At 37.9% G+C, this 25,808-nt stretch overlaps 1 protein-coding gene across 2 annotated transcripts in view; it reads left to right on the top strand.

The window, feature by feature from the left end:
- Positions 1-25,808, top strand: part of DMGDH (dimethylglycine dehydrogenase) — a 101,403-nt gene that overhangs the window by 14,976 nt on the left and 60,619 nt on the right. For both annotated transcript variants that reach the window (XM_069096307.1, XM_069096306.1), the window contains 4 exons: positions 2,670-2,834; positions 7,976-8,180; positions 16,988-17,236; positions 20,440-20,638. In XM_069096307.1, coding sequence (XP_068952408.1) covers positions 2,745-2,834; positions 7,976-8,180; positions 16,988-17,236; positions 20,440-20,638 — 743 coding nt within the window. In that variant the 5' untranslated portion in view covers positions 2,670-2,744. The remainder of the gene's footprint in view (positions 1-2,669; positions 2,835-7,975; positions 8,181-16,987; positions 17,237-20,439; positions 20,639-25,808) is intronic.

Here is a 25,808-nt window from a genome sequence, read left to right as displayed (position 1 = left end):
ATTTTGGTGCTGTTTTCATTTACATTATTGTAACTATTATGTATGTTATCATCTTGGTTCTACTTTACTCCTTATCAGGTTATATGTCTTCCCATATTTCTTAGAATTCCTCACATATGTCATTTCTTACAGTCTTATTATATCTATTACATTTGTAGATCCCAATCTGTTCATTCACCTTTTCCCCCAAAGGACACTCAAGCTTTTCCCAATGTTTTTTGCTACTGCAAAGAGTTTCTACTATGAAACATACATACATATGTATACATGTGCGTGTGTGTGTATGTATGTGCATGCATATGTGTGTGTGTATACTCTTTCTTTTCTCATTCTCATTGACCTCCTTAAACACATTCCTTTCCTGTGAGCATCACCTGCCCTCACCACTATTTCTGTGGAGGATGGAAAAGACATTTAGGACAAGTAGCAAGCGGTCAAAGATTTGTGAGAAATTAGAAACTATGAAGACTCCAGCCCTGGGTCTTAGGTCTTCTGATCTTGATCAACTTCTAGAGAATCCAGATCTTCCTTAAAATAGATCCAGACAGCTTTCTTTGCACCTGGGCCCCAGACTTTCACTTTTATTACTTCTGAGTTCGAACTGATCCCTAATTCACAGCTAGCCCCACAGAGCCTTCTATACCATTCCTGAATTGCATATTCTCGTTTCCCATTGGAAATAAATCCTATAAAATCCACTTTCATGGTCTCTTGTATGGAGATGGGTATAATAATGGAAAAGGGGTAATAATGTCAAACTGGTAATTAGGCATCACATCCAATTGAATAAATCAATAAATATTTATTAAGTATCTACTATGTGCCAGGCAGAGGCAGCTAGATGGCTCAATGAATAGAGTGTTTGACCTGGGGTCAGGAAGATCAGAGTTCAAGTCAGGTCTCAGACACTTACTAGCTATGTGACCCTGGGCAGGCCACTTAATCTCTGTTTGCCTTAATCTACTGGAGAAAGAAATGACAAACCACTCCAGTATCTTTGCCAAGAAAACCTTTTGGTTAGCATTTGCTTGTTATGGTCACAAATAGTCAGGCACGATCAATTATGTTAGGTATTGTGCTAAACTCTGAGCGTTCAAAAAGAGACAAAAGACAGTCCTCATCCTTATTGAGCTTATGATCTAATGGGGGAGACAAGCTAACAGATATATACAAGACAAATAGGTCATAATTAGTAGAGGGAAGTCATTATAGTTAAGAGATTGGAAAGGCTTCCTGTAGAAGGTAGAATTTTAGCTTGAATTTTGGTTGAATTTGAATTCAGGTTTTCCTGACTCCAGGCCCATCACTCTACCACTGAGCTACATAGCAGCCTATTGTATAATCTATATCAAAGGTTCCCAAACTTATTTGCTCTAATGCCTTCTTTAAAAAAAAAATTATTCAGTGCCTTCCATCTACTTTTTCTTACCCCTTTAATGTTTTTTTAATTGCTTCATTTCAAAAAATATAACTAATTTTTTAAAATGAGACCCTTAAATTTAATAATTATTGTAAATTTGTGGGGGGGTTTCTGCATTGAAATTTTGATGATGCAATATTGCATTATATAGCCATATAGTATCATATTGTAAGCAAGTCATTATAGTCCTGTTGGTGTGATGAGGTGCAGGTTCTGGGAATCCACTTGAGCTCTCCTTGAATCTTTGAGGTACCAGGCTCTGGGAACCCCCTGGTCACACAACCAGGATGTGTTAGAGGTGGAACTTGATTTAGGTCTTTCTGCCTCTCTCTATCATGTTCTAAAGTTAATTGGCTTTGTGACCCCTTTGTTTTTGTTTTGGCAAAGACACTGGTGGTTTTCCATTTCCTTAGTTCATTTTACAAATGAGGAAATTGAGGCAAACAGGGTTAAATGACATGCTCAGGGTCACACAGTTAGTGTCTGAGCTCAAATTTGAACTCAGGTCTCCCTGACTCTGGGCAGCCGGGTGGCCCAGAGCACTGGGCTTGGAATCAGGAAGATTCATCCTTATAAGTTCAAATCCCTCTTCAGATACTTACTAGCTGTGTGATCCTGGGCAAGTCAATTAACCCTTTTTGACTCAGTTTCCTCACATGTACAATGAACTGGAGAAGGAAATTGTAAGCCGCTCCAGTATCTTTGCCAAGAAATCCCCAAATGGGGTCACAAAGAGTCAGACATGACTAAAAATGATTAAATGACAACGACTTCCCTACTCCAAGCATAATACACTACCACTGTGCCATCTAATTGGCCCTGGCCCTGATTGACTTTCAGATCTATACTAATACTACATCCTGATCCAGCTACTGCACACTTTCTTTAATTTCATAGTCTTCACATGATTTTCTCGTAATCTGCATGTGCATATTCATGTCTTTTATCAATATACAAATATAGTCCTGCATGTTTTCATTCTGCCATTTTTGTTACTCAGTCATTTCAGTCTGACTCTTTGTCCCCCATTGGGACTTTCTTGGCAAAAATACTGGAATGACTTGCCATTTTTCTCCATTATTCTGCCATATCTTTTTGTTAAAATGTTAACCAATATCATGATTCTTTGTTTTTTAGTAAATCTTTCCTCACACATTCATATTTTTCAAAAAGCTAGAGGAGAAAACACATAGGGTTATTTTCCCCAATGACAATTTGTAATATTTGTTTCTTGTGGTTATTCTGACAGGTGGTGGGCTTCCATCAGCCTGGAAGCATCAGAATTGCAACAACTCCTACCAGGGTGGATGAGTTTAAATACCAAATGACTCGAACCCACTGGCATTCCACAGAACAGTATCTTATTGAACCTGAAAAAGTGCAAGAGATGTTCCCCTTACTGAACATGGAAAAGGTATTCTTTCTTAAGCAGGTCTTCAAATATTTACTGAATTGAATCACCTTTGAAGTTTTTACATAGGTAGAAACATATCAACTTAGGGTATTGTATTTTCATTTTAAAGATCAAAACTTGGTGAATAGATGCAAATCTTTGAGAAATTGTTAAACTGAGCATTATATCTGTTAAATGAAATAAAGAATTGGCTTTCCTTCCTATGCCACTTGAGGATACACTTTCAACACTTTTCTATAACTGCACTAAAGGGGGGGAAAGTAGGTCTAAGGTCCTTTACAGTTAAACCTTCTTTGGGAATTGGAGAAGAAAAAAAAACCCTGACTGTGTGAAGATAGTGTAAAGATCATGGATATGGTAGATATATATGTACATATCATATATTGTAGTAACTAATTTATAGTTTTATATGATCATATATAATATTGATATATAGTATTTATAGTATATTAAATAAAAGAGGAACAGAATAAGAAACTTATTCTAATTATCCATGGATACTCAAATATGATTCAAGCCATTTCTAAACTTCCTTGAGAGACCTTGTATCAAACTTGCAAAGAGACTTATGCCCTACCGTTTGTTTACATTAAGAAATACTAAGAGAATCATGTTAAACAAGAGATGCTGTGTCTTTTCTGTATAATATTATTCCCTACTCACATGTTCCTCTTGTCCGTTAATGGAGAAATCCTTACAGTTCTGTCCTTGAACCCCTTTTTCCCCTTTCTCTCCCCTCCTCATTGACAATTTCATTCATTCCCATACTTTAAACAATCACCACTGTGCAGATGATTCTAAATCTGTAACTCAAACCCAGACCTCCCTCCCAAGCTCCAGACCTTCATTTTCAGCTGCTTACCTGTGGGCATCTCTACATAATCATCTGCCTGGTATCTTAAACTCAACATGTCAGTGAATTAACCAGTCAAAAAGCATGTATTAAGCACCTTCTATGCATAGGACCTTATGCCTTTGCTCCAGTCTAGAGCCACAAAGCAAAGTCTCTGCTCTTAAGGAGCTTACATTTTTAGGAGGGAGACAATGTGCAAAGAATATGTATACAAAAGAAACATACAGCACAGAAGGCAGAGTCTAAGAAAGGAGGACTTCTGCACTTGGTGGATAGGGAATAGTACTGGGAAAAGCCTCCTGCAGAATGCACTATTTGAACTGAGTCTTGAGGGACGCAAAAGATTCTAAGAGGCAGAAGTGTTCAAATGAATTTAGTTCCTCTTCCTCTTCCTCCCTGCCCTTTCCTCTCTTCCTCACCCTTTGTGGGGTCCCCCCACCCCAGCTCCTAGTCTACACTGCTGGACTGGCAAGCACTCAATAATTCAAAAAGATCAAAATAACTAAATGCTGATTGGGGAATTATTCTTCAATCAGCTTTCTGTATAAAGTCAGACTATGAACTTGATAGAGCAAAGATAAAAATTAGCATAAAACTAGAAGAAAGAATAAATGTGGGAAAAAGCATAGTGTGTCACTAAAACACTTTTATCCTGACCTATTTGTGAAATTGTTAAACATGAAAGATCAGATATGGCTGGAAGAAGAGACAAAGTTTACAAATATTTAAAATAGACATTTAACCTGTACAAATCAATTGGTATAACTTAGAGACTGAAAAAGCATAAAAAATTCCTTAGTCAGTAAAACTTTGTTGACATATTTTCCATGATGAGATAGTGTCAACCAAAGAAAACAATATTTTAGAGTTTAGACTGTAAACTAATTTGTAAGATCTTTTGGAAAAGGATGATGAAATATTTGAACAGCATTGCTTCATAATACAAAGAGAAGTAATGGAAGGCAAAATCAATGTAAGAAAGCTTAGAGGGGTGGCTAGGTAGCATAGTAAGATCACCGGCCCCAGAGACAGGAAGACCCAGGATCAGTTTGGGCCTGAGATACTTGGCACCCAAACAAAAAAACTGTCTGTGTAACCTTGGGCAAGTTACTTAATCCCAACTGCTTAAAAAAAAAAAGAAAGAAAAGAAAGCTTAGAGAGAGACCCAAGGAAACAAATCTGGTCTTAGGGCATTTAATGATGAAAATCAAAGGAAGAAAAAACAAAGACAATAGAAAAAGTCTGCAAAAACAAAAACTTTTTATTTAGTATTTTATTTCCCCCAGTGACATGTAAAAACAATTTTTAACATTCATTAATAAAACTTTGAGTTCCAAACTCTCTCTCTTCCTCCCCATTCCCCACCTTGAGAAGGCAAGCAATTCAATATAGGTGTATTATATACATGTGTAGCAATGCAAAACATATCCATAATAGTCAAGTTGTGAAAGAAAATATAGACAAAAAAAACACTAAAAAAAATAAAGAAAGTTATAAAGTATACTTCAGTCTTCATTGTTATCAGCAGTTCTTTGTCTGGGGCTGGATAGCATTTTTCATCATAAGTCCTTCAGAGTTGTCTTGAATCATTATATTGCTGAGAATTGCTAAATCATTCACAGCTGATCATCCTACAATATTACTGCTACTTTGTATACAATATATTTCACTTTGCATCAGCTCATATAAGTCTTTCCAGCTTTCTCTGAGAACATCCTGTTCCTCATTTCCTACAGTACAATAGTATCCCATCAATCACATACCACAATTTTTTTCTGCCATTCCCCAGTTGATGGGCATATTGGATTAAGATCAAGGGAGACTCACCAGAATCCTAGAGTCATTACTGTGGAAAGTAGAGGGGCAGGTATCTGCCTTCAGGACATGCAGATTCTACTCTGAATTCCCCAGATGACTGTGGTTTTGCCTTTGTCTCTGAGCTGAATCCCATTAGTCTCTCTTAGCTTCCACTGCCCTCTATGCCTCTGACTTCATGATTTCCATGTAGGGCAACCCCTGGTTATACATAAATATCAGCAAAGTGCAAAGCATGGAGATATATATATATATATATGCTCATGGAAGGTTTTTGCTACTGTTGTAGAGGGAATCCATCATAAAATTACAAGTTTAAGAGTGATTTCTTGTGGATTGTGAGGTCCTTCAGATGCAACCTATTTGTGGATGACATTGTCTTGGTTTCATTGAGCCCTAGGATATCAGGGACTCCTGGAAGAGAACCTAACTGTTCATCTCCAAAGGAAAAACTCAATGGATTGAAGAATGTCTATAGCATAGATTATGAAATGAGGATGGATGGACAATCTTATTCTTTAGCGCATGTATGCATGTAAGTGTAGATAGATGTGGATATATCCATCCATTCATCCATACACACATACACACATACACACACACGGGTGTATGTGAGAGAGACAGTGAGACAGAGACAAAGAGACAGAGAGAATGCTATGTAGTGAATGTCCTGAGTTGATTGTCCCAACTCTTCCTGAGGCATCAGGTCCCCATAGCATGGGAACTACATCCTTTCAGGTCCTAGGGGTAGCTTTGAGGTGTTGGGGGTTATTTTGCTTTAATGCTATAGCCTGTAAGTCCCCACTTGTGTACTTCCTGCCATGATTATTGAGTGATACTAATTAACTCTTAGAAAAGGGGTATTTACTAATGGGATATAGTAAGAACAATTGGTACAAAATCCCACAAATACACACAGAATTCATAGAGTGCTATACTAGTATGCTCTCCATGTTAGGAAAAAGTAAGGAAGTCACTAGCACATTGGGCAGACCCTTCCAGGCAGCTAGGTGACAATTTTAGCCTCAGACACTAGCTATGTGACCTTCTGTTTGCCTCAGTTTCATCATTTGTGAAAAGGTGATCATAATAGTGCCTGCTTTTCAGGGCTTTTGTGAGGCTCAGATAAGATAATGTTTGTAAAGGGCTTAGCATAGTGCTTGCCACATAGTAGACAGGATATTCATGCTTATTCCTTTCCTCCTGAACCCCCCATTTGTGGGGAACTTATGATAGGACATGGGCAAAAGTTGGAACAGGATGGTCAAACATGGATGGCTTGACATACATACATATATATTTACACACACACACATATAGTAAGAAGGAATATTCTCAGCACAATGCCTGGTACATTGTAAACACTTAATAAATGCTTATTGACTGCCTGACTACCTGGAAAGCAATTAATTTTACTTCAAATTGGTGAAATCCCAGGTCTGTTTGACTCTGAATACTTTTGTTCAAACTCAAAGTGATTCCCCAAGAATTATATGTACATATGTATGTAAACATATATGTGCCATTAAGTTATTTAAATACACCATATATTCTATTCCTCAGTAGCATCACCGCACTGTGAGTAGGTATGAAGCATATTCAACAGTCCATGGGCAGAACACTAAATCAAATAGATAAGTAAACAATCCATTGTAAATGGAAGCCTTCTCAAATGTAAACAGAACATTTGGAAGTGTTTAATACTCTGAATCCCTATTTAAATCAAGAGTGCTTTGTATATAGAAGATGCTCAACAAATATTTGTTAAATGAATTCAAGAATATAATTTAGTTCTCAGTACTGCTTTAGTATTGAAGGAATGTTTTGTCAAAGTGTTTGTTTTTCTGTATGTTACTAGCTTTCCAGTTTATAAAAATCATTAAACAGCTAGACAAAGACTATTATTTACTAAAAAAATAAAAACCATGGGAAAGCCTTCCAAAAGGCCTCTTTGCTGAAATTTTTATTTACATGTTGCATATGCCTCAATTACATAAGAGAAAAGCACCCTGGGAATAGTCTGTACCATGACTCATATTGAAAAATGTTTTACACCTCCCAGAGAAAGAACTGATGGAGTCTGAATACAGATTGAAGCATGCTATTTTTCACTTTCTGTATTTTTTTGGGTAGCTTTTTTCTTTGGGTCTGTGTTTTCTTTCACAATATGGCTAATATAATAATATGTTTTACATGATTGAACATGTAAAATCTATTGCTTCCTGCCTCTGGAGGGAAGAGAAGGAGAAAGAAAATTTGGAACTCAAATTTAAAAAAAAAATGAATGTTAAAAATGGTCTTTACATGTGATTGGAAAAAAAATAAATTATTTCTTAAAATTTTTTTTAAAAGTCTGTATCAGGCTAAATGCTGGGTTGGGTTTCAAAAATCTGATTTTATTCTTATGTGGAAATGAAATGTCTCTGGTAGAAAAACTCTACATTTCTCTGAATTCATCTTGTAATCCATTAAGGTTTTAGCTGGACTTTATAACCCTGGAGATGGTCACATTGATCCTTATTCTCTCACTATGGCACTGGCTGCTGGGGCCCGAAAGTATGGTGCTCTACTAAAATTTCCTGCTCGAGTGACCAATCTAAAACCCAGATCAGATGGGGCATGGGACATTGAGACCCCACAGGGATCTATCCGGGCCAATCGGATTGTGAATGCCACAGGTAAGTATCTTTGGTATAGGTTTTGAAACCATTTCTTCAAAGTATGTAGTTATAAAATCTTTTCAACATTAAATTCAGTACAATTCGATTTCATAGACAATTAATAAGCACTTAGTATGTATAAGGCTCTGTGCTGAGTAGTGAGACTGCAAAGACAAATATAGAATAGTTCTTCTAATGGAGGCTGTGTTCTCTTAGTTACTCATATTTGAACACATGTTGTGAAATGTGAAGAAATATTGTGATTCCTAAAGAACACTTTTCATTACTAGTATGGGAAACCACTGTATGTTTATTTAATCATCCAAGTCTAAGATGTTGGCATATTCTTCCATTCTCTTTTTTCTTTGTTGTCATGCTATTCTTCTTTCATTTAAAAAAAAGAACATGGGGGGGGATTTAGAAGCATTTGTTCCTCCCCCTCCTAGCAATCGAACAAAAATAAACACTCACAAAAACTATTTATCTTCCAACATAACCAATGCCCCCATGTCAAAAAAAAAAAAATGTGTGTCTCATTTTGCATTAAAGTCCTTCACTTCTCATGAAGAAAGAGATGACCATATTTCCTCTTTGGTTCTCCAACATAGTAGCTTGTCATTGCATTGGTCAGGATTCTTTCAAAGCTATCTTTTTTTATGTAGAAATTGCTCTCCTAGTTCTACTCACTTTACTCTTCCTCAGCTTCCTCTGAAACTATGTATTTCATCATGTCTTATTGTACATTAACATTTCATTACATTCATATATCATAATTTTTAAGCCACTTGCTAACAGGCGGACACTCTCTTAGATTCCAATTTTTGACTGCCATGAAATAGCTACTATCAATATAGTTGTATATATGAGTCCTTTTCTTCTTTCTTTTGTCTCTTTGGAGGTATATGCCTAGGAATAGTATTGGTGATTCAAAGTGTAAGACCACAATATTTTTTGCCTTATCATTTCTTTTTTTTTTTCCATTTTGATACCTGCTGCTTCCTCTTTGTTCTTCAACTAAGTCCTGTCACCCAACCCAGGGGTGTCAAACTCAAATAGAAATGAATCCCTGCAAAAGTCCTATTGACTTAGAAAATCACAAATCAGCATTATCTATGTTGTATTGTATCTTTATATTGTTAAATGTTTTCCAATTACATGTTAATTCAATTCCAGCATCCCAGACCAAGAATTTGACATCTCTGATTCTTAAATTCAATAGTTCTACCTTCTATTTTTTTTTCTGTTTTTCTTAGTAGAGTGGATGATTCCTATTTTCTAGCCCTATCCTTTCTTACTAGTTCAAATTTCAGTTTAATGGTAGACTTAATCTTTCCCTTTTAGAATGTGCTTAGACATGCTCCATAATCTCTACTCCAGATAATAGAATTTATCTGGTATTATGTGAGAGAATTTTCAACTTGGCAGCTGAGAAAATAATTGTCTTGACATAGCTATCATAGCTGTTTTGTGAGACAACAATGTCTTGTGAGAATATGTACATAGATTATTTTAGCATCACAGCATATAGAATTGGAAGGGACCACAGAGATCATTATTTGACCCTCTTATTTTACAGATAAGGAAACTGGGGCCCAGAGCAATGTGTTCCTGGTCACAGGTACTAAGTATCAGAAACAGGATTTGAACCTGTTTTTGAAACCAAATCTAGAGCTCTTTCTAGTATGTCATATCAGTATAAATATTTTCCCAGACAAATAACAAACTATGCATATAAATTACATTGTAATTACAATAATGAAATATAATTAAGTAAAAATTATAAGAAGCAAATAATAAAGCTTTTGTAACTTGCATTTGCTTTGCATATTTGGTATATCTACCTATATATGTATGTGTTATCTTCACCATTAGAATGTAAGCTCCATTCACTCAACCCCAATTGCCCTGCCCTCCCCTCTCCAAAAAGAAAAAGAAAATTTAAAAAGAATATAAGTGCCATGCTTGGCATGGTGGTACATGCCTATAATTCCTACTACTGGGGAGACTAGTAATTCACTTGAGTTCAAGAGTTCTGAATTACAGTGGGTTAAGTTAATGGGAGACCAGACTAAGTTGAACATTAATATGGTGAGCTCTTGGGAGTGGAAGGGCTGCTGGGGTGGGAGTGGGGGTGGGGAGGTGGCAGGGGAGCAGGATGCCTAAGTTAAAAATGAAGCAGGTCAAAGCTTCCAAACTGATCAGTAGTGGAGTCACAGTAATTTAATTAATGAATATTAGAAACTTCAAAAAGATTTTCCTTCAAATATTTTAGACTCTAAATCCCCTCTGGAGATCTTGGGAGTTATTTTAAATCTCTATACTTAAGTCAAGGTTAGAGAAAACATTCTCATTTTTAAAAATAGCCAAAAGTGTCCTTCGAATCCTCTTTTAACTTATGGTCCTTTGAAATCTATCTTTATGATAATATTTGATATATTCATGTCATATGCCACTCAGTTACAAAGTCCCATATGACCTAGGAACAGATATTAAATGCTTTACTGACTGATAAAATATTAGAGCTCAGAAGGATTTAGGAGCTAAATTTCTTTTTTTTTTTATTTTTGGAGGGAGGAAGGCAGAAAAAATTGGGATTAAGTGACTTGCCCAAGGTCACACGACTAGGAAGTGTTAAGTATTTGAGGCCAGATTTGAACTCAGATCCTCCTGACTCCAGGGCTGATGCTCTATTCACTACGCCACCTAGCCACCCAGAGCTATAGTTCTTGAAGTATTTTTGGTTATGTTACAATAATCTGTACTGTGAAGAATCATGGCACACTGAATATTTAAGTCGGCAACACTATGAGAGGCTCAAGCATGCCTAGTTTTCCTTTAATAAAAGTTCAGTTCTTAACAATTTTAAGGTCTGACACATTTAGATGTTGATATGTGTATGTAATAGGTAAATTTTATTTATTTTATGGCTAATATACTTAGCCTACATTATATCATGGCTAAGTAATATTTTACATTAAACTAAATTATTTATAAATTGTCATTTATTCACAATAGCATGACACCCTAAAGTTCTTTCCATACCTGACAAAACTTGCAGCACAATAGTGTACAGCAGCATATTCTTTCAAAACCATTATCTTGATGAAGTTTCTAACTGAACAAATGAGAAAACTTGTATAATATATAGGTACTGTGTGTGTAACAGGTTACTGTGGCAGAGTAACTCCATATATGGCAAAAGGTGTAATAAGTACAGGGAAGGTCAGGGAAAATGGGAATAGATGCATCTATTCCTCTTATTCCAGACTTCATTTTTTGTTCCCAATGTCTATCCCCCAAATAACAATACACATAGAGGTTAGCATACTAATTTTTTTAATCTAGCTGTGGGATAAATAATAGTAAGAAGTAGTAGACTGAAAGTGAAAGAGTAGGAAGAGATTAGCAAAGTGGAGACAAAACTATCCCTATTTGCTGATACCATGATGTTGTACTTAGAAATCCAAGGGAATTGGCAAAGATTCTGACAATTCATAACTTCGTTGAAATTGCCAGCTAAAAAATAAACCCACAAAACTGGATAAAATTTCTATATAGTAACAAAATACAGAAGACAGTAATGGTAAGGGACATACCATTCAAAATAACTCCAAAAGTCCACAAAATATTTAGCAGTCAATCTACAAAAAGACACTCAATACTTGTATAGATTTAGTTCCAAAATTATTCTTAAAGATATAAATAACAACTTAAATAGATGGAGAACATTCAGAACATGGCTAGGCCATACCAGTATAATAAAGATGACACTATCAAAGTCAATTGATAGATTTAATGCTATGCCAACCAGACTATCAAAGGGATACATACTTAGAAACCTAGATTAAATAATAACGAAATTCATTGCCAAAAGATCTATGTTATCAGGGAGATAATGAAAAAAAAGGTAGAAAAAAAGGGAGGGAAGATGTCTAGCCCTTAAATATATTATAAAGCAGCAATCACCAAAACCATTTGATACTAGTTAAAAATTAGAATAGTAGATCAGTAAAACAGAGTAGAGAAGAATGATTCAGAAATAATTAAACTCAATAACCCAGTATTCAAGAAACCCCCAAACACAAATAGCCTAAGAAATAACTCCATATTTGATAAGAACTGCTGGAAAAACTGGATAACAGTCTGGAAGAAATTTGACTTAGATTAACATCTCAAACCATAGTCAACAATAAATTTAAAATGGGTAGGTTACCTGAATATTAGAAATTGCACTATAAAAATTTTGAAGAGAAGGCAGATTATATACCGTTCATAGCTATGAGCAGATGGTAAATTCTTCCCTGAATAAGGAAGAGAGGCAGTTACAAAAAATGAAATAGATAATTTTTGATGACCTGAAATAAAAAAGCTTTTTCAAAAACAAAATCAATGTACCCAGGATAAGAAAGGAAGTGGTTAACTGAAGACAAAAATCTCTGGGTAAAATATCTCTAATAAAGATCTGATATACAAGATATCAAGCTAGATAATTAATAGAAATGTAAATGACCAAAAGTCATTCCCCATAATTAAAGGATCTGAACAGAGAGTTCTCAAAAGAAGAATTGCAAACTATTACTAACTATATGAAAGAATGCTTCAAGTCCTGAATAATGAGAGAAATTCAAATCAAAACAACCCTGAGGTTTTACTTCATACATAGCAAACTGGCAAAGATGATAAAAGGCAGGAATGGGGGAAAGCAAAAGTAAGTTCTGAGATTTCATTAACTTTAACAAACTATTATCATTCAAGATGTCATTTAATAGCTGTGTGACCCTGGGCAAGTCACTTAACCTCTGAGTTTCCTCAGTTGTAAAATGGGAATCACAATAACACCTACATCACAGAGCTGTTGTGACGGTCACATGAGATCATTGTTGTAGAGCGCCCAGCCCACCTAGGATATGCTTAATAAATGTTTGTTTCCTTTCCTTCCCTTGCTCTTTACCGTCATCACTCAGTAATCTTTCCTTCTCTGAGGGCTATTACTTGTCTATTGCACCTACTTCAGTTCCTTATCACAGCCAACTATCAGATTTCTGGTTATTCTTCCTCCTTTCTCAAGGTACCTGAATAAAAATCCTCTCAACTTCAAAACCTGGAAATGGTCTTGGAGACTTCAATAGTCTGATTGTTATCTCCTTGAACATCCCTGTTCATGAACCTCCTCAACTTCCATTACCTAAGTCTTCATTCCACTTCAACCTCCACAGAGATGACCACATCATAGATCTCACCATCTCCTATAACTGTGATCCTTCACCCCCAAATTATTCTTTTTATTACTTCCTTTCATCTTTTTCGATCCTTAATCCTCCTAAATTTATTCTTCTCATGGTGACCCCTAGCCCCTATACTACCCTTGGTCACCTCCCAGACTGTCCCACATGCTTGGAATGCACCTTTTTTTTTATTTCTATCTTTTAGAACCCCTAGCTTTAAGACTCCACTTGGGACCATGTCCTCTTCAAAGTCCTTCCTGATCCCCTCGGTTATTAGTCATCTCTTCCTCCACAAATTGTTTTCTACTGTATCTACTGAACAAGATTTGGTAGAGATAGATTGTAGAGAGAGGGGTAAGACTGGTTTCATGTATGGTATGTGGAATAAAGAATGCACTAGCTTTCTAGAAATCAGGAAAGGCTTCATGTTTACACTGAGTTTTGAAGGAAATTAGGGATTCTATGATACTGTGGATAATTTTACCATACTGTGGATAACAGGGACAGGGCTTTGCAGATCTTAAAGTGTTACATACATGTTAATTCAGTACTATAGTGGAAATAGGATCTCAGGTAAGTTCTACCCCAGATCATTCAGGTTATAACCATCCACATCACATCCTAGGCAGCACCTGAGGACATACTCCTTGTAAACCCTTTACATAGAGTCCTCCTCACATTTCTATGCCATCATGTATACATTGGACGAAATGCTTTCCTCACAAGGACCCTGTGAAGGCAGGCACCATAGCATCCTTATTCTTACTATACTTATTTGAGAGATAAGGAAACATAGATAATAAGTGTCAGAACCAGGACCTGAACCTAGGTCTTCAGATTCTGCCATGCTGTATGACAAGGTGGCTGTCAGCATTGATGATTATTTTCCACATGATCCCTTCCAAATAGTCTTGCTGTCTCCTTGTGAAACTTTCTTAGATATTTTTTAAATTTATTCAGTCAGAGGTGTGTTCAGCTTCTACTCACGTGGAGCTCAGTATTTAGCCAAAAGAAGTGCTCAACTCAAGTTGACCTTCTGCATCAAAGGCATGACAGAGAATGGAGCCACTGTTGAGTCCATGACAAACCCAGTGGGAGCAGGAAGCTCTTCAGCTAGCCTTCACTCTTTGTTTTAACTTCATTTCTGCAGATCTCTACCAATAGCTTTGGTGCCAACAATTCCTAGGGCTTTTGTTTATTTCCCTTTCCCTTCAGTTACTGGCATTTTCCATGTGAACATTACCTTGTCTCAATTTGTTTGTTTGAGGTTGGGATATGTTTATGTGGTTGGTTCTGGGAGAAACCAGCTAATCCGAGGAAAAGGCTGTAGTGGAGGAGAATACTTTCAATGTGTGGAGTCCAAGGATAGGGGAGTTTCCAAGGTAAAGAGGTTTCTATGGCATAGCAGAAAATTTGGAGCATAGGGATGGAGGGGGCAGACATGCAGCCTCTAGGGGGCGTGGCTAGAGTCCAAACTGTTAGAAGATTGTGAGATGATTCACGAGGATGGTGGTTGACCCAGCAAGGAATTGAACTAGTTATCCTCAGAATGTTGGCAAAGCTCCATTCACCCACATTAATTATGGCACTGCAAAAGAACTATTATTTCATAGCTATTGCAGAAACTGACCAAAGGTTACTAATATAGCTCTGTCATTTAGAAATAAAGGAACAGAGGCACAGAAGTGGTTGTAGGATGCCCAAATAAGATTAGATTGTGACATGCAGGAGCTGCATGGTGAACCTCCCATTTTACTCTACTGGGTCTCATTTGGGGATCCGCAGTTTAAGAGACTAGGGCTCCTAGGATTAAGACCTGAAAGGGATTTTACAGCACATCAAAGAAGCAACATGGAATAATGGAAAGAGAGCTGACCTTGGGATTAAGAAAGAGCGTGGTTAAAATTCTGCCTCTGACACATACTAGTTATGTGACCATGAGAAATCATTTAACCTCTTTGACCCTCAGTTTCTCATCTCTAAGATGAGAGCAATAATATTGGTGTTATCTGTCTCACTGGACTGCTGTGGAGGTGCAAATCAATCAACCAATTGATAAACATTTATTAAGCACCTACTATATGCCAAGCATTGCTCTGAATGTTGGGGATACAAAAAGAGACAAATGACAGTGAAAAAGACAAGCTAAAATAATGTATGTAAATTATATAAATTTTAGCTAGTATTCATTATCTGGTCCTGCTTGCCTTTTTTTTTTAACAGATGAGGAAGCTAATGCCTCTTGAGACTATATAATTTGTCCAAAGTCACACAATAATAAATAGCAGAGCCAAGGTTCAAAACCAAGGAATCTAAATCCAAAGCCAGAACTCTTTCCAGTGTATTCTACCTGCCCAACAACCTGGATCAGATTCAGAAGAGAAGAGAAAAGGAAATGATCAATGAGTTTAAAAAAAAAATAGGACCTGGGAGGAGAAAACAAAATTAAGAACAGTAAATGGGATTACTTAGTCATCAGATGAACTTCCATAAATTATTATGAGGAAAAAAGCCCCCCCCCCCGCCACATACAAAAAAAGCGCATCCTTTGAACAGCTGTGTTTGACAATGTGGTGTCAGATAATGACCATAATTAATTGACCCCAAGCATAAATAGTTGTTCTCTCACAGGGATGTTGTGAAGCTTACAGGATATAACATATGGGAAGTATTTTACAAGCCTTAAAGAATAAATGCTAACTAGTATTCTCTGCTGGTTGGAGATTCATCACTATAGCAGGAAATAAGTAGCCTTTCTGCTATTTTAGCATTAGAAACATCATTCTACTGATGATTGTCCTTTGGATTCTTAAAATAAAATGCCTTAGTAACCAAGATTTAATCAATAACGTGACTATACTTTAAATTTATTTTTATTCTGGACTTAAAAAACACCAAATGAAATAGGAGTTTCCATAGATATTGCAGAAAGCTCAGGTTTTAGGGGCACCTTGTATACACAGGAAGTGACAATCTTGTCTTTTCTTATTTCATTCTTCCCCTAAGAACACATAGCAGGATGCAAACAGTAGGAACTAGATAAATGCTTGGTTAATAAAGAGTACAGAAAGAATTCATCCTGGACAACATGTACATATTGCTTTATATGCATTATCTCATTTGATCTTCACCCTAACCTTGAGGGCAGGTCTCATAGGCATCATCATCCCTTGTTTTATACTGTCATAGATTTAGAATTGAAAGGAATCTTAAAGGTCCTTGAGTCCAGTCCTCTCATTTTACACGTAAGGAAATTGAGGGTGAATGACTTACCCAGGGTCACAAAGCCATAAGGTAACAGAACTGGTATTTGAACCCAGCCCTTCCTGATTTCAATTCCACCACTCTATCCACTATGTCATCTGCCCTGAGTCACACAGCCAATTCTTATTGGGCAGGGGGAATTGAAGATTAGAACCATGGTCTGTCCTTACTTTAGGGTCATCTTCCCATTATGAAAGAGGGGAAAGTGTTTTATACTCTGCCATATGTATAATCAATCCTATTCAATATTGTTTTTAGTTAAATCACTTTATGGAATAAATATTAAATGCCACATTTTTACATTTGTGTTAAAATGCCCAATTATTATTCATTTAGGATTTTGGGCTCGTGAAGTTGGCAAAATGATTGGACTAGAACATCCTCTCATTCCAGTTCATCATCAGTATCTTGTCACAGCAACCATACCTGAAGTGAAAGCTTTAAAAAGAGAGCTCCCAGTTCTTCGAGACCTGGAAGGATCGTACTACCTGCGGCAGGAACGAGATGGGCTTTTACTTGGTCCATATGAAAATCAGGAGAAAATGAAGGTCCAAGATTCCTGGGTGACCAACGGAGTCCCACCAGGTCAATCTATTAAGTGACACATCTGTCCATTCACAATGATTTTCAAGTTCCCTATAAGTCACAATATCCCCCCCAAATACTGTGCAATCATCAACCTGGGGGGCAAGGAGGGTTAGAAGCTATCCTGAGGTCCAATATTCCTTTTGAAAAGAGCCCAAGGGGGATATAGGGAAGAATATGCAGTTGGCCTCAGCAGTAGAGATTTATTCCTCAGGATATCTTGAACATGAGGGGCTCACAGTGTCTCCTGTCTGATACTGGACTCATTCTATCAACCCCATTCTCTTTGGCTTACTTAGCTTTATCTTTCCTCTTTCTGCCCCCTCCTTCCCACATACACTTAGCCTATTCCCCCTCCATCTCATTCCCCCTCCACCCTATTTGAAAGCAATACCAACTCATTTTAAGAGATAATAATGATAGAAGAGGCAGCTGGGGTTGTGGCATTCAGCTTAACATATGTATGTAGTAGGTATGTATCTATGCATATGAAACTGGAAAAGCATATATATATATATATATCTGAGCCTGTTGTTTTCATTCAGAGAAATATAGACTCAGATTTTATTTTATTTAGAGCATGAAAAGTGAGGCAGTGGGTGGGAGGAAAACAAAAGGAGAATAAGGATCAGTTAGATTTTTGAGATAATCTTCTTCCTTGAGAGGTTCAGACCTAAGATGAGAAAGGGTAGGATTTTTTTCCCATTTGGGTTTTTTTTATTTCTGATTCAGATGATTATTTTATTTATTTTTCCTATTCAGTTTTTGCTATTTTCATCATTTCCCATTTATATTTTGTTATTGAAGTGAGAATTTAAATTTTATCATAATTATAAATTTTATATTTCAATAGCAAAATTCCCAAAGATCAGTGAAAAGAGAAGCAGTTAGGAAGGGTTCCTTCTATGGGTGGAGGGATGGGGGCAGGGGAGGGGCCTCAGGGCATCTTAAATTTTCCACTCCTGGAAAATATGTTCTTGCAAGTAAAAGGTAACAATATTATAGAACAAACCTGGGTTCAAGTACTGCCTGCCACAGACACTGGCTACGTGTCCCTGGGTAAGTCATGGCAACTTAGGCGACTGACTGCAAGTTGCAGAGCAGGGATTTATCTACTCCAATGTACATAAAGATAAAAAGAGACTCTCTTCCAATAAAATTGTAAGTCTATCCCCAAACAAAACAAATAAATAAAAAAAAACAAATTTTATTACTAATTTACTTACAATTATTTTTCCTATTTGTATAAATTTTAATAATTCTCTTGACTGCAGAAGGAAAACCAATGAGAAACCTTTAAAAGAACAATTAGTCCCAAAGATATTTGTAAGACCTCAGAATCGCTGAGTGCAGAATATGAGGGCTCCTCAGGCAGATGCCTTACCCATAGGTCCTATCTTGGCTAAACAATCCCAATCAAATCAACCTGGGAATGTAGGTGCCAACTTCACTCTCTCTATGATTCCAAATTCCAGCTATTTATCCTTCAAAGAGCTCCCTGCTTGGGAGCAGACCACCTGGCCCACCAGTTTCTGAGTCAGGATGAAAATGAATTTCATCATTTGGTACCATCTTCTCCATGCAGAATGAAGGCAAAAGACTCCAGAGTCCCCCTCTCCTCTGATGCTACTGTTTCACTCCCTCTCCTGTGTCATTTTTCTCTCTCTTCTTTTTTTTTTTTTTTTGAGGAGGGAAGGCAGGGCAATTGGGGTTAAGTGACTTGCCCAAGGTCACATGTCTAGTAAGTGTTAAGTGTCTGAGGAGGAATTTGAATTCAGTTCCTCCTGACTCCAGGGCCAGTGCTCTATTCACTGCACCACCTAGCTGCCCCTCTTCTTTCTTTTTTTTAAAAAATCTTTTTAGACTTTCTTGTTTATGTTTTATTTTTATCAATTACACACCAGGGACAAAGAGAGAAAGGAAAAAAACCCCAGTGCTGGCTGTATTTTTATGTGTATGTGCATTGGTGTCAATGAATATGAGAAGTGGTAGGGTTCAATTGAGAGAGCCCACTTCAGACACTCCCTGACTATGTGACCTTGGGCAAGACATTTAACCTCTGAGTGTCCCCAGGCAACTGTCATTCTGTACAGTGCAGAACAAGTGTTGGTCTTCACTGCAGGAGGGGAGTTTCTATCTCAGATAATATAGTAATGAAATCACAGGTTAAAAAAAGAGGAAAAAAGATTTGTGAGGGAGAAATAGAAGAAGATGATTATTGTGACCACCCTAGTCTTGGAGTGATTTTTCCCAGGTATCCTAGTTTGACTCCCCTGCCCTACTCCAGCTTTATAATTGCTATTATTATGCATATTTTCGTATGTTGGGAAACTAGGTGGTACAGTGGAGAGGGCACCAGACCTGAAGTCAGGAGGACTCTTCTTCCTGAGTTCAAATCTAGCCTCAGACACTTCCTAGCTGTGTGACCCTGGGCAAGTCACTTCATCCTGTTTGCCTCAGTTTCCTCATCTATAAAATGAGCTGGCGAAGGAAATGGCAAACCACTCCAGTATCTTTGCCAAGAAAACACCAAATGGGGTCATGAAGAATCAGACATAACTGAAAAGACTGAATGGCAGAATATTTCCTGTCACATTCATGCTTCTATCTACTAGAAGTTTTAGTAATACTTTTCATCTATACTCTAGTCGTTTGCCTTTGTGTGTCCCCCCCCTTTGAATCCTCCCTTGTAACAAAGAAAAACAGTTCATCAAAATCAATCTACACAGCAACTTCCTGATGGTTTATTCTATAGATATAGTCTCTCACCTCTTTACATAGAGAAGAGAAATACATTTCCTTGTTTGTTGACCTGGGTTATCTAGTACTAGTTCTTATTAGCCAACCTTCATCTGTTTATTTAGCTTAGAACTTTCGCCAGCCCACTTACCCCACACGTAGAAGGTAGAATAGGTTAAGAGCTAATTGATGTCAAAGAAAATGATCACTCATTTTAAAGTAAAATCATTTGGGAACACCAGGAAATAGACTAAGTGGGTAATAAATCATATGTAGAAAATTAGAGAACTTTTAGAAGGTTTAATTTCATAACTAATCATTTTCTTATTCTCAGTGCTGATCACTATCTATTGACATGAAAGCATTTAATTGAGTGTGTTTTCTACTGCTAGTGGTCTTCTAGCTTGAATTTGCATTATTTAAAAACAGATCAGTGGCAGAATAACAGTGAAATGTGTTTTCAGGTTTTGGAAAGGAACTTTTTGAGTCTGATTTAGACAGAATCATGGAATATGTGGAAAATGCCATGGATATGATCCCAGTCTTGAGAAAGGCTGACATCATCAATATTATTTCTGGTCCTATCACCTATTCTCCGGACATTCTGCCCATGGTGGGACCACATCAGGGTGTTAGAAATTACTGGGTGGCCATCGGTTTTGGGTAAGTATTCCAGTGAAATGCAACAATTCTGGTATGTTTATTTATCCTAGTTGCTATTCTAAATGACATCTGTCACATAAGCTCAGACCAAGGAGAAGGCATGAAAAGGGGACGAGAGTTGTCTTCTCTTAATAAAAGAATATGTGTTCCCCATTATGCCAAGAAGAGCTGAGAGTGTGGCTTAGTGGAGAGTCAAGCAGAACTGAGTTTAAGTTCCACTTTAATCACTTACATGTCTGAGTTTTGGCAAGCCGCCATCTCTCTGAGTCTCAGTTTTCCCACTTGTAAAATAGATAGCTATAGCTGCCTTACAGGTATGTTTTGTGGATCAAGTTAGATAATGTATTAAAGTGTTTTTAACAATCTAAAAGAATGAAATATATGTGAGCTCTTCTTTTTTATTGTATTTTAAGAGAGTCTTGTTGAATAAGATGGTAGTGTTGTGATTAAATTTTAACAAAAGGGCAAACTGAGGCAGATCCTTGAGAAACATAACATTTATTAGCAGGAGCATCCTAATGGGTTCATGGCTTGCCTCCATTAAGGCAAAGACCCAGAGTAAGAAGACAGTTCCCCTTTTATAGGTTTCGGGGAGAACAGAGCAAGGGATTGAGGCAACATGATTGGTTACAGAGCTGAGGTGCAGGGAATGACCCGATTGGTTGGAAGTTTGGTGATGGGGGCTAACAATGACTCCCCTTCTTCTTTCATGAGACTAAGAAGTACTTGTCTGAGTACAGGTGCGAGATAGTGGCTCAGACTTTTGGACAGCAGACCAGACATCCTTGAAGTATAGCTTGTTGGCATAGACACCTTGCTTTCTCATACATTCTCCAAGGTCAGTTAAATTCCTTGAGGCAGGAGAGCTGGATTTTGAAACTTAACCCATTACAGGTTAGCTGAACTCTGAACTAAGTTCAGAGACAAAGAACCAAGACTTAAGCAGTTGCAGGACAAAATCAATTACTAATAAATAGGATCTATAAGAAAATGATACAGGATCAATTTTAATCTCAATAGCATGACATAATGGATAAAGGACTGGCCTTGGAGTTAGGTAGATGAAGGTTCAAGTCTTGTCTCTCACACATATTGGCTGTGTGAGCACAAACAAGTTACTTAATCTTTCAATGCTCTAGATAACCCTTCAAAACAAATTGTTTATATGTACCAGTGGAGGAAATTTCCACACCAGAAGTTCCCAGTGCCAATGAAATCACAAATCTGAACAACAACATATTCAGCTTGAGAGTAGTGATTATGACACTATTTAATAATAATGTTGTTATTATATATTATATATAAATATATTATGATATAATAACAAACTAGTATTTATATAGTACTTGAAGATTTGCAAAATGCTTAACATACAATATCTCATTTGATCCTCACAACCACCCTGGGAGGTTATTATTGGTTGGAAGTTTGGTGATGGGGGCTAGCAATGACCCTGGGGCTATTATCATCCTCATTTTACAGATGAGGACAATAAGGAAAAGAAAGATCGAATGACTTGCCCAGGGTGACACAGTTAATAAGTATCTGAGTCTGGATTTGAACTCCAAGTTTTCCTGACTCCCCAGCCTAGCACTCTGTGCATTGCACCACCTAGCTTCGCAGCTAATGCTGCTTAATCTTTTGTATCTATTTAATGCTTAGTTCACTCTTCAGTAGGGCTAGAGAGTTCAAGAATCTCATTTGCTCCAGTTACCTGCCATTTCCATTATATGGTTCTGTTGTCTCCCAGGATCCTTCTACAAGAAAATTGGAATGAATTCTACAAGTACATTTTCTTGAAATGATGTAACAGTTATGATTCTAATGACCTCCCATGTAGCCCACCTGAGGCTCTCTTTCTACTACCAATTTTACAATTCCCATTTGTCTAACTTGATTTGTTTGGTTAAATTCCCCAGGGTGGTTTCCTGCTTATGAGTCCATTATCCTCTTGATGTTTTGCTTTTAATATCTACTCCATTAATTTTGTGAATATTGATGTCAGGCCTACCTTACTGCCAAATCACGGTTCATAATCATGGATTCTCTTCCATTTCACTGTACCCAATTTTAATCTTTCTGCTAATGGAGCCTGTGTCCACATTCCTGGCTTTACAAATTCAGCACCTTACTTCCTTGTTATTCCTAGGACGTGTGATTGGAAGTTGAGGAATTTCACTGAGCCTTTCATAACTGGGTTCTCTCCTTCTTCTTTCCTTTGTTCATTTTACTGTCCACCAATCCCGGTAGCAGCTTCCTCCATCCCCTGACTCCTCCTCCCCACCAAGGGACAACATCAATAAAGGAAGTGTTGAAGAGGAAAGAAAGTCACAATAAGACTACCTAGGAGTGTAAGGAAAGGGACAGGGAGGGACAGTCCCAACTGCCTAAGTGTGGCTGTAGGTGCAGGTACAGGGAGGTGCATTTACCGGATGACTAGGTGTCAGTTTCAGTGCTTTTCAGACACAAGCAGGCAGAGATACTTCCTCCCCCTGCCCCCACCTGCTTTTCTGCCTACATAGGACCCTCTCTGGTGATAAAACCAAGGAGGAAGTAAAGGCTGTTCAATTGCTCTTGTGTCTGACTCTTTATGACCCCACTTGGGATTTGTTTGCAAAGACACTGGAGTGGTTTGCCATTTCCTTCCCCAGCTCGTTTTACAGATAGGGAAACTGAGTCAGGGTGAAGTGATTTGCCCAGGGTCACACAGCTAGTAAGTATCTGAGACTGGATTTGAACTTGGGACCACTGTACCACCCAGATGCCCACTACGTGTACAGTAAAGTACCACTTCACCTTTCTAGAATTCCTTTGCCCAGAGTAAACATAAAACAAAGAAGTCATTGTCACTCAGTTCCAGGAAACAACGAAGAAAGTGGCCTTACTTAACTAGGTTTTACCTGGTTTTTAAGCACCAGATCAAGTTCTGATGCTGACACAAGCCCACCATGTGCCTTTGGGCAAGTCCCTCAACCTCTCAGAGCCCCCAGCCAACTCTCTGAGCTGCAGAGCAGTTGCTGACCTGTACTATCAGAAGGAACTCAAATGGAGTTCCCAATATCAGGGAAATCACAAGTCTGGTCCCCAAAAAAAGAAAATCTTTTCTCTCCAGATTGATAATCCACAAGCATTTATTCAATGCCTAATATGTGTGAGGCATGGTGCTCGGAACCGGGACTATGAAGACAAAACAACCTACGAGGTCACCCTGAGGGCAGGTAGGTGATGGAGCTCCACCAGTTGGGAAGAGCCAAGTTCAAATCTAGTCTCAGCCACTAGCTATGTGACCCTGGGCAAGTCACTTCACCCTGTCTGCCTCAGTTTCCTCATCTATACAGTGAGCCGGAGAAGGAAATCACAAACCACTCCAGAATCTTTGAGGTGAAAACCCCAAATAGGTCTTGAAGAGCTCAATACAACTGAAACAAATGAATGACAACAACAATAAAGGAAGTCTTGAAGAGGAAAGGAAGTCACAAAAAGACTACCCGGGAATGTAAGGAAGGGGATAGGCAGGGACAGTCCCACTGCCTTGGTGTGGCTGTGGGGGCAGGTATCCCATCCTGTTGGTTTTATACCCTTTTCCCATTCAACCACCATGCTGACACAAGTGTACTCAGCCCACTGGGGTGGACTCACTCCATGCTGCCCGTATCACCCCACGTGAATCATCATTGGAATCAACAGCCAAGGTGGCACGTGCAGCCGGAGGGCAGCCCAGGGTCTCTGCACCACCATCTCCGAATGAAGTTGCCTGAGAGGTTGGAATTCCCAGCTACAGCTGGAAGATCTGTACTAGGATTAAGGATCCTGTTTTGTTTGGTAGTGGGCTGTCCTAGACCAGGCTTTTCAAGGAGCTCATCTCCAATTAATTGTGAGCTTCTGCTTCGAGCCAGACTTGTTCCCAACATATTCTGAAAAACCTTACTCTTTGTGACCACCCAGAAATCCAGCAACGCCTTCACAAGTCTCTCCGGGCATAAGCAAGATGCAGTGAGACTCTGTGGTCTTAGTCCTTTCAACCTAGATGTCTGCGGCTCAGGAGGCATATTTTATTACATTTGATTTTTTCTTATTTTTAATATCATTTTTAAAAGGGAGAAGATAGAAATATCAATGCTGAGCTGAGTGGGAGAGGCAGCTTGAATCCGTCTCAAACAAAGGAAACTATGCATATGCCTTCCCTATTCCTCCGAGGCTCCCTTAATTCTTCCAAATACACGTACCACTCAATGGGCAGTGAGAAGGCATAGTCTTTGGACTCATAGGACCCATGTTCAAATTCACCTCTGCCATTTATTTCCTGACTGATCCTGGCCAAGTCATTTACCTCTGTCTAGGCCTCAGTTTCCTCATCTGTAAAATATGAGGAATGGACTCAATGATCTCTATAATCCCTTCTAGTTCTAAATCTATGAGTGGGAGACTTTCTGGACTTACAGTGTTACCTTCAGGGTCAGGGCGATCTCCCCATATTTGAAGTTAACTTGATGCCATTGAATAACATGAATGGCAAAATGCATTGAAAAACATAGTATCACATATATTCACAGAGAAGACTGATTCCATAAACCAAAGGGAAAACCAGTGTCATTTTAATCCTATCTCTTACTCTATTTTAACATATAGCCTGTTGTCATATGTTTAATATGTAACATATATATTTATACCTATGTACATATATTTAATTACCATGATCAGTCATTATTATCTTGATTTTACAACAGCTATGTATATAGATACAGAGTTAGCCCACCCTCCTGTCAGCCTCTGTTTCCTCATTTGTAAAATGAGGGCTATAATAGTAGAATAGTAAAGTTGTCCTGAGGATCAAACAAGGTGGCACATATAAAGTTCTTTGTAAACCTTAAAGCATTCTACGTGTTATGATGCCAGATGTTACTAACATTATCGTTATCGTTCCTCACCAAGAGGTAAGCTGGTAGGAAAAAAAAATCGAAACTAATTCTTCTTTCTGCCCACCCCAAATAAATCATTCTTCACACGGAGTGAGTGGTTCTTTGTTAGGCTGCCTTAAAGACATCCACAGGGGAGGGTGAACCAGCACCAGCCAGAGGAAAGATTTCTACCTCTTACTTGCTACAACACAAATCTTTAGCACTCCCTCCAGTGACTCATTATAATCAAGCTTGGCTTCAGAGAACCGGTG

The sequence above is a fragment of the Petaurus breviceps genome, unplaced genomic scaffold, assembly GCF_028583685.1.
Source record: "Petaurus breviceps papuanus isolate PSGF00001 unplaced genomic scaffold, PetGlider_PUasm1.0 229, whole genome shotgun sequence".
Taxonomy (NCBI): domain Eukaryota; kingdom Metazoa; phylum Chordata; class Mammalia; order Diprotodontia; family Petauridae; genus Petaurus; species Petaurus breviceps.
This window is presented reverse-complemented; position numbering and strand designations above follow the sequence as displayed.